The sequence below is a fragment of the Henckelia pumila genome, chromosome 4 (genome assembly GCF_033568475.1).
Source record: "Henckelia pumila isolate YLH828 chromosome 4, ASM3356847v2, whole genome shotgun sequence".
NCBI lineage: Eukaryota > Viridiplantae > Streptophyta > Magnoliopsida > Lamiales > Gesneriaceae > Henckelia > Henckelia pumila.
Genome location: NC_133123.1, coordinates 2,485,640 through 2,495,668, shown reverse-complemented (window position 1 = coordinate 2,495,668; position 10,029 = coordinate 2,485,640). Strand labels below are relative to the sequence as shown.

Here is a 10,029-nt window from a genome sequence, read left to right as displayed (position 1 = left end):
CTTAACTCAAAATTTTCGGTCAATTTTTAATAGAAAAATTCTCGTGCGTAGTTTCGCTTGTCAATTTTACAAGATATATTTTTAATTCTAAAATAAAATATTATTTTATGTTTAAAATATTACTTTTTTTTTATAAATATAAATCGAGTTATCCAAGATTAACCACACCCCAAAATATTTTACTCTATAATTTTATTCGTGCGAGACAAGAAATGATATTAGTTAATATATCTATGTGAAAACTAGAAAATATCGAAAAATTGTCTGGTACTCGTATATAAGCTGAAATAATGTCCTCATTCATAAGAATCAAAACCACTAAAAAATTCAAAGAAACACACAGAGAGAGATATACATATATTGAACTAATAATAATTCAAGCAGTCGTTTAGAATTGCGACCCAAGAAAATAAATGGCCTATATTCTGCCAAATCTTTCTCCGACTCTTCTTCAACCCAAAGACAAACCCTCCGCCATTGTTCTTCACCAAACATCCTCAACTCTTTCATCAGTTGCAATTTCTACTGCTTCACCTCAGACCAAGCTCGAGCCTCCCCCGCCGCGTGGTTTGGCGCAGCTTAACCGGACCCAAGGTGTGCAGGATAAGAAGCAGGACGAAAGAAATGATTTTTACGTCAATTTAGGTTCAGCTGTGCGGACTCTCCGTGAAGACCTCCCGGTCATCTTTGCCAAAGACCTCAATTATGACATTTACAGGTACCCTTTCTGCTGAACATGTCTGTTCTAAGGTTTTTCAGGTGAACTTTTCAAAATTTTTATTATGTGTTTACCTTGTTCAGTTGCCTTCACGTGTTTGTCATGCTGAATGAATCCCCCCGCTACTTTGTAGAATATATGAGCAAGCATTTGGGGTTATTTATATATTTTTATTGGATAACTTGGCAGGGATGATATAACATTCAAGGACCCTTTGAACACATTTACTGGAATCGATAAGTACAAGTTGATATTCTGGGCATTGAGATTTCATGGTAAAATTTTGTTCCGGGAGATATCATTGGATGTTTTGAGAATTTGGCAGCCCTCTGAGAACGTGATTCTGATTAGATGGAACTTGAAGGGTGTCCCTCGAGTTCCTTGGGAAGCAAAAGGGCAGTTTCAAGGCACGTCACGCTATAAATTAGATAGAAATGGGAAAATTTACGAACACAAAGTCGATAACCTGGCATTCAATTTTCCTCAGCAATTGAGACCTGCAGCCTCTGTTATGGACTTGGTCGCTGCTTGCCCTGCTAGCCCGAATCCCACATTTTTGTGGAGTCCTGCAGATGCTCATTCGTGCACTTGGGTAGAGTTCTACAAGGCAGTAAAAGAGACTTTGGATCACAGTAGTTTGATGATTTCTCAGGATTGCTTAGCTATTTGTTCATAGAGTTTGGATACTTCCACTTTCTTATGTACACCTGAAGATATACGGTCATGTACTGAACGAATAAGGCTCTAAGTGGATGGGGAATGGCGGAATGCAGAGAATTTGGGAGATTGTGTAGTCCATGTACTCTAAATACAGTGTAGATGTAATATATCACATGACAATTATATATTTATTGAAAGTCCAAACAGAAAATTCAGTTCTTAATTTTGAGTAGCTCGATCCGCCTACTAGTTTTACTTGAACTCTATCATTTAATTACTTGTTTCGAGGTGGAAGAAGAGTATGTGGGTAAACCTTCGTTATCAGCATAAAAAACTTTCAGATTTCCCATGTCTGCGCACAAAATCCATTAATTTTCACTATATAGCACGATTAATTTTCTGCAGCACCAAGCCAAAGAAGCTTAATATCCGAGAAATATTGGCAATGAAAGATGACACTTAAGATCAAATATACATCTTTTGTGGATTGAACAAAAATGTGAAATCCACAGGAAAATATGAAACATGTAGTTGCTTTAACATCTACAACATATTAGATCAGAACTATGAGGATTCCATGATGGAATGAATCAGCAGGGCACGTGGGAACAGTATTCAGGGAGCAACACCAAAGGCTTTATATTTGCAGCCCTGCCGTGGCCAAGCTTTCCATACTTGTCATAAGTAACTTTCAATAGATTTGTTTTGGAAGCTTTGTGAAACTTCAGAATCATCTCTGCGCACTCCCTGCAGAATTCAACAAGTGTAACTTATCTATATTTAACATAGAACTTGCGGAACTTATTTCTACAAAAGTAAACCTGATTTGAGATTCTTCATAGCGTGCGTGTTTTGCTAGAAGCGGAGTCCATGGTGGAGTAATTTCCATTGTACATCGTGCAAGATAGATGGCCGATGCACATAACATTGAAGGTTTGTAGGCCAAGGCTTCGTATTCAACCAAGCAAATCTCAATGAGGTAAAAAGCCAGATGTTTTAACTGAAAAACAAAGTTTGGGAGAGAGGTAAGTTACAGATAAAATGATAGATCACATTAACACGAGACTTCAAGATGCACCACAGCAACATGGAAGCAAAGTAGATTATACTTCGAAAGTCCATCATATTACCCGCATTCGCAAATAGTTAGATAAAAGAGCTCCAATTTCTACTTTCAGTTTGTGCAGTTATGAATTACATAACAATCGAACAGTTTTTGTTGCATACCTTAGTATCTGCTTGAGCAGCCCTGATAAATCTTAGCATGAAAACATAGAGAGTTGGTTCATTAAGGCGGAACTTCAATTTCCGCAACATTTCCTTCTCCTGCAATTCAGATGTGTAAACTTATACTCGAGATATTGACATGGATTAATCATTTACTGGTTATGCTTTCAGCAATGAAAAAACGAATAGTGCAACAACCGATGCTCTTGCAGCAAAGAACACAAGAGTCCATTCACAAAAAGGACAACAGAAATTATATAACTACCATTTTAAGCATTTGATCTCTAGTGTAAGTTTCTGCTGAGATGCTTATTAAGTCAGCGACCTGTGATTAACACATCAAACAATTACAGATAAAGTACTTATTAAAGCACACTGTACAAGAATTCAGAGTTAAATGCTTGAAAATCATTACCCGAGGATGCCAAAAGTCTTCATATTTTGATGCCAACAAAAGAGCAGTTAGGCCAACTAACTGCATTTCACTCTTCTTTATGATCTCAAGGGACAGGTACCGGTCTAACAACAAAACCGTGAGGAAAAGTGTTTCCTCCATCAAATCAAACTTCATATGAACCTACAACCAAAATGTTTGCACACAGAGAGATCATTTACGGTCAGCTCAAGCTACCAAACGATTACAAAGAAGAGCGAATGAGGCACCTCGATAATCCAATTGATTAGTATACCCCGCATTTGTGGTGTAATCTCCTTTTGAATTTCCATATAATTCTTCATTAAGGGATTCTGTCCCTGCAATTGAATATTGAAGAGGGTAATCCACAGACGACAATAAAAATAAAGGGCAAGAGTCCAAATAAGAGAACTAATATGAAGGTTGGAAAATGCACAGAAACTAGCACTCTTAACAAATTCAGATGATGGGCGATGGGAAACAAATAACCTCCATGACCCAATAATACTGATATATATCATCAACATATTCAGTGACTTCAAGATGGTTGCGATCATCATAAATTTTTGGCATCGCATCCTACAATTAGAATTCATGAAATTGGTTTAGAAACTGTTTTACAAGCAATTTCTAATGAATTTTTAGAAGAGCATTTGCTTGGTACTAACCTTTGATACAGACATCAGCAGGCGTGTGTACGAATTCCGGCGATCAGATTTTTTCTTCACAATTACGGTTGAAGTTCTATCACTGTCGCTTGTACCGCCACAAAGATCCTCCTTTGAAACAAGTTCCTCGAGGGGAGAAGGAATATCTTTTGATACAGAGCCCTTGTCCTGCTTTTTCTTGGATGAAGCAACCGAACCAGATTTCAATTTGTTTGTACAGAGGACCAGCTTGAATTTTCGGTTTGTCTGAAAATGAGAATGATGTGATTTTCACAACAAGAAGCCTTCACTTGACAGAACTTTTGTTTATTTAGTTAAATAAGTCTTAAAATGCTTTATGATTCCACATTACAAGCACTAAGATAGAGCTGACAGGATATGTAATCGAGTTACAAGTTCAGGAGTTGATGTAATAATTTCAATATAAAGTTTAACTTTCGACAAGTAATGAGACACTATCAAGCCTCACCCGCATCAGGAATCTTAATTTCACCTCTATAGAAGTCTTACTATGGTGATACATGTGTCTTCAAAACAGTCACATTCTTTGGAAACAGTAGTAACAAGTGAACTTTTTAGGCAACATGTACACATAAATGTTCATAAATTCAGCACAATTTACTCACCAACCTTCACTTGTGGTGCACGTTCATTTTGCAAATGAACATTGAATTATAAGGGATAGGCTGGGTATGTGAAGCTGAATGAAAACAATCATGTGCACAACAGAAACAATAATGTTTCCAAAGTGCACCAATACACCACATACATAATGCCACAGGAACATGGTACTCATTTTATGTTCATAACGGATCCACTAATTTAGAAAAATAAACCTGACAAACAATGGCTCTTGGATTTTAAAGGCGAAAAGCAGTACAAAATCCATAAAACAATCTCTTTAATTGCAGAGTCTCTCATCAAATCTGCAACGGTAATCATCATAGCTTTGACCAAAGTATGAAAGATGACGTCTCATGTCAAACGATGGGTACATATATTTATGGTCAACAACAATTCTGGATAGCATCATACATAAACATAAAAATAAGTTTGAAAAAGATCTGTGGTTGTGCTGAATATTCTCACAAAAAAATTTCAATTCGCAGCTCCCTTATGAAACATATATTACAATGACTGAAGACTTGGTCACATGACTGATAACTCGTAGAATGCAATTCTAAACATCTCTAGTTCTCTATGAAGCTAAAACACATCCAAATTCTGCAGGACAAAAGAGGAACTCCTTCAAACATTTCACTTACTTTGACAGCCTTCGTTGGCACGACAACTCTGGCATCCACCTTCATTTGAGCACTTGACGCCCTGAAAAAGGCATGCGATAAAAAACTACACAACAAACTCATCTCTATTTCATTGTATTGGACTCCGAAGTAAATACCATATCGAGAGAGGATCTCAATTTAGTTTATACAATTCAGAATTCTTCCGTATTGCAATCTACTGCATCTCAAAGTCTAATCATATCTATGTTCTCTCGGAGGCCAAACTAGAGGAAGGTAAACAAAGCAGAGCATTCTATTTTTAAAGATTGAACAGGTCAAAAACATGTGACAGGAGACCAATCACATTTATCTAGAAAATATGCATTCAAATTTTAATATTATTTAACAGAAACAATGCAGCTCAGCACCAAACGTTTCTCCCTTAGTCACCGATTTGCATTGAGGTGGCTGAGTTATGTAACACCAAATATTTATGCCATGATTATTTAAAAGCTTCAGATATGAAAGAGATAGGCCTATGTGTCACACTACAACCTAATGTCAAATAATGAAACTCATTAAAAGTTCTAACCCATGTTCCTTAATTCCTTCTTTTTGTGTATTCCTAATCGTTGACAACAAATTCATTGTGCGAGCAAAAAACCCAAATTCATATCCCTTAGATGTTCACTTCATCGTTCTTACATATTGTGGATAACATCACATATACAAGGCAGTGTTGATATTAAAAAAAGTTCAACAATGGTAGGTCCAATATAATGTGAATGAATTATTTAACTTACTTCGTCACAAATCCATCACTAACTCCACTCCCCCAAGGAGGTTTGGTCAAAAGGCTCGGTTTTGGTATAGTACTTCTCCTAACACCGGACTTCACTGAGAACACAAAAAAACAAATAGCATTATCTTCATTAAATTCACTCTCTTCAGCACAAAGTTGTGAATTACATTCCTTACTAGAAAATCTCACCAGGAAAGCCATGTTTTCCCTTAAATTTCTCTGAAATTTCGGGATACTTCTGTAAAAAAGATTGTGAGTTGAGAAATAGATCAACCTCAACAAGAGACAAGGAAATTTCCAAGGATTAAAAAGCAGGCATAACATCATCACAACCTTTGTCAAGCCACTTGTATCCCTCGGGCTACCCTGTTTGTATATTGGTAAAGATTTCCTTTAGACACCATAGACAACAGATTGGCAAATCAATGACATTACAAATAAATTAAACTCAAGATTTCAATAAAAGAAATAGAATGCATAATCAAAAACCTTGTAAGATGAAGAGGAACTCTGGCAGATATCCTGAAACCAAAAGAAAAGGAAAAGCAACATTATTTTTCTTCAAAATAACATATGAATGAGAATAAATCATTGAAGTTAAGGCAGATGCAACTTATCGATCAGTGCAACACTTTCCCTACCTGACAGTTGCAGTTATAGACCCGAGGTTTTGAAGTTTATTCCTTTGCTCATAAGAGGTGGCTTTTATATTTTCATTGGCAGCTGTTACATAGTGAAGTGGACTCATGAAGCAAAAGCTGTAAATCTTTATTTATTGCAGTGGCAAGTGAAGAAAAACAAAATCTTACACTTTCTTATAGTTTGATTTCTTGTTGCAACATTAATCAAGTCTGACCTTACTTTCCCTTGTTTTACAGGTAATCTCAAAGCTTCACTTTCTTCAGAAATCTGATAAGGAGGAATAATCACAAAGTGAAACATTGAATGAGAAAATAAATTGAGAAAGTGATCCACGGTGAAACGTGAAATCTGATATAAAATTTTATTGTGAAAAAATTTCAACCAGATTCTTATTGGTCATGTTTAATCAGTCCAGGTACATTTTCTTATCTTAGTTTTAAAAATTTTAAATAGATAATTTCCACAAAAAAGCACCATCTTCAGCAACAGAACATCTAGATTTCTCTTCCTCACTTTTGACACTGCATGTTCTTTTGATTTGCGTGCTGCACTTGGCATCTTGGAATCAGTGAACTTACATGATTATAAAAAAACTTCGCCCTGAACACTGAAACAGGATTCAACAAAAACTTATGCATGAAAAATAAGTAATGCAAGATACACCCTTTTGTGCAAACTTGTCCTTCGGACAAGAAGGAATAAAAAAGTCAAGTACTTTAAAAGATTTTAACTTCAGCTATACCTATGGGGTTTATCTAGACATAAATTTTAAAGTTAAATTTACAGTGTAGAGTGTCATATTAACATAAACCACAAGGTAACGAAAGTGAGCCTTGCGGCTTGTGCACCCAGCAAAAGGTAAATATTTTTAGAATCAAAGTTACTTTGCATACCCTCAAAGGTTCCTCTGATGAAATTGGTTTCTTCTTGCCCAGACCACCTGTATCTCTGTGACCAAGAAATCATCACAAAAACAATAAAAACTGAATCAAGGAAAAAATGGTGGATAAGAAGTAAAAGTATCAGATGAGTTCAAATCAGAATACAACCAGATTATACATAGAGAAAGATATATTCTAGTGCTGTAATTCTTGATGGAAGCATATAATTTTTTGAACTTTCAAACATACCTTTGAGGATACAGCATTCTCTCGATTTTGCTCTTCCTGAAATGTGGAAATCATGATTTTTTTGTTTAGTTTTCTTCTCGTTTAGTGAAAAAAACATGGCGTACAACTGATTTCGGATCGTCTACTTGAAGATTGTTCAAACTGTTATTAACATATGGATACTAACAACTTCATAAAGATCCTAATTCCTATTTCACATGGAATTTCAACTGATATTCCTAACCACTCAATGAAATTATACAACACAATTGCTCGAAAAGTCCTTATTCAGTTAATAAATAATTCAATAGCACTTACTCAGTTCTAGAGTTTTTCACTTGTTCAGATTTTGAAAAGCCACCCTTCAAATTGCTGATATCAGCCAAAACTTTTCTTCCATCATTTATCTTTTCTGCATAGGCTCTATATTGTCAAAAATATATATTTAAACAATCAAACTCAGCATCTTTATGGACCATTTGCTCGTACCAGGCTTAATTAGCTTTCTTTTGCAAGTCTCCAAACGCCCAATGCCACTCTATAGTATAAACAAGATAAACAAAGAAGTCAAACCAATAGTCATAGTTTTAGTGAGCAAAATATCAAGTAATTAGTACTATTGTACAATAAATCTAAAATCTCCATTCTTTCCATAAAACAACACAAATACTAACTTTTAAACCACTGGCATTAAGCAGATAACCACCACTCCTAGGTGGAATTAATTCTCCTCTGCAACATCCAAAAAAACAATGAAAAATAATCAGAAACTAATTGAACTTGATATTACAAGGAGATAAAAGCATATGAGAGAAATTGGGAAGGAAATTCAGCATTTACTTAAGTTAAAACATAGAATAATCAGAAGGTATCCTTGTTCTCGCAAATAATTTACATGCTAGTAATTGTTTTAAGTGCTTTCCAAAATGATCTTGTATTTTCACTTTTTTCTGATGGAATGTGATATAGCTTTTCCAATGCTTGAACTATGTAAGCATCAGATTTAAATTACTCGTCAACCAACTTGTTGTCCAATTCTTGTTTGCTCTTAGGTTTTGCTTCTCCCATATCTCATTGCTTACGTGCAAAGTTTCTCTTTCTCTCTCTCTCTCTCTCTCTTTTTTTTTTTACTTTCCATTTCTACAAAAACCCTGGGCTTGCTTAGTTTAAGAAGAACAGTTTCTTTTAATGCAGCAGCAAATTGTTTTATTCGGATATTGGCAGGATTGAAGTCCAGAATTTCGTTTAAGAGTTAATGGCATAAATATTTTCCAAGGAGTTCGTTAGGTTGGAAGATCAAGGTAATATTTTGTACTATGTTCTACTGTGGGTCAAAGTTTGGTACCCAAAAATCTCGAAGTATTTCTACAACCTGATTGATTTTACATGCTATGAAACCCGTATCAAGCTAACTATAATAGCAGAGCCAGAATGTACGTGTAATCTGAAGGACAAAAACAGAGATGAAAACATAGTAAACTAATCAACATTTACTTGGATTGGTTGTTGATAGAATCACGAACTTGTTCTTTTTCTGCTTCAATAAAAACCTTGAAACTCTTGGAATCCTTCACTTCCCCTAAGACATAACAAAGTACATCTTACCAAAAAAAACCACTAAACAAGAATCGAGGAAAAAAAAATACTTCAACCACAAATCATGAAAATCTGAAATTACCGCTGTTATTCATTTTATGAGTCCAGGTAGGCTGATTTGCGTGCCGCCTCAATCTTCCCTTAATTATAAGGAAAATTACGAAAAATGCATACCATCGCAAACTCATAAGTGATTTGTAATGGTAAAGAAAATCGAGAAAATTACAACTGTTGATACAATTTATGGTCATTGAATCCTATGTGACCACGAAGAAGAGACAGAATATAGCAGAATTATTGCAAAAGAAGAAGGAAAATGCACACGCCACCCAAAGACATAACATTATTTGTGATTGTCAAGAAAATCACAGGAATCGTGCAAGTTTCTTAACAATTTAGGTTTCCGTAAATAACATCAATAAATTAGAGCAAAAAAACAAAAACGCATATCCGCAAAGCCTGCATTAGGGTTCTGTGGTTATCAAGAAAGTAACAACCCTTTTAAAAAATGAGATCCAATTAACACTCTAGAAACCAAATAAGGGTTTTATGTACCTTAGCAGTCACCATGTCTTCGAACAAGCTCTCCAAATGATTCGAAATATCAAAGTCTTCAAACGCTCCTCGAATTTCTCAAAGACACACTGCCATTTAATTTGGGGGAGACGACGGAATAGAAAGGAAACTGTGTTACAATATATATGTATATATATATATATATATATATCCGTTAAAAAATAAGGACGGCGGGTTTTGAATTGTACAAATGCAATTACATAAATACCCTTACTTTGGAGCCATATTACCTGCGTCTTCCGCAAGTTCAGTTTTCGTGGGCCCTTGCCTGCTGCTCATTTCAGCCCACATTTTCTGAGTTTAATTGGGCTCGTTTCAGCCCATATTTTCTCCACAGTGGGACTATAAATTTCCGTCCACAAATTATTGATATGAGAAATATTTATTTGT

The 10,029-nt window shown here is 35.3% G+C and overlaps 2 protein-coding genes across 3 annotated transcripts; one reads left to right on the top strand and one right to left on the bottom strand.

Moving 5' to 3' along the window:
• Window positions 1-319: 319 nt before the first annotated feature.
• LOC140866978 (uncharacterized) lies at window positions 320-1,599 on the top strand. The gene is made up of 2 exons (XM_073272046.1): window positions 320-718; window positions 908-1,599. The coding sequence occupies exons 1-2, from the start codon at window positions 414-416 to the stop codon at window positions 1,392-1,394; spliced, it is 792 nt and encodes a 263-aa protein (XP_073128147.1). The 5' UTR covers window positions 320-413; the 3' UTR covers window positions 1,395-1,599.
• Window positions 1,600-1,814: 215 nt separating this feature from the next.
• LOC140866375 (uncharacterized) lies at window positions 1,815-9,722 on the bottom strand. Of its 2 annotated transcripts, none has more exons than XM_073271353.1 (23): window positions 9,619-9,722; window positions 9,146-9,203; window positions 8,962-9,046; window positions 8,142-8,199; window positions 7,957-8,005; window positions 7,786-7,879; window positions 7,489-7,524; window positions 7,252-7,306; window positions 6,526-6,625; window positions 6,358-6,439; window positions 6,206-6,238; window positions 6,050-6,107; window positions 5,906-5,954; window positions 5,718-5,811; window positions 4,954-5,014; window positions 3,689-3,934; window positions 3,510-3,599; window positions 3,269-3,358; window positions 3,021-3,182; window positions 2,871-2,930; window positions 2,606-2,704; window positions 2,200-2,378; window positions 1,815-2,125 (listed from the first exon to the last, which is right to left on the bottom strand). In XM_073271353.1, exons 1-23 carry the CDS (start codon window positions 9,631-9,633, stop codon window positions 1,969-1,971), a joined length of 2,010 nt encoding a protein of 669 aa, XP_073127454.1. In that variant the 5' UTR covers window positions 9,634-9,722; the 3' UTR covers window positions 1,815-1,968. The 2 variants fall into 2 exon arrangements, with proteins under 2 accessions (XP_073127454.1, XP_073127455.1); XM_073271354.1 differs by having other exon boundaries at window positions 9,146-9,198; window positions 9,619-9,713.
• Window positions 9,723-10,029: the final 307 nt, after the last annotated feature.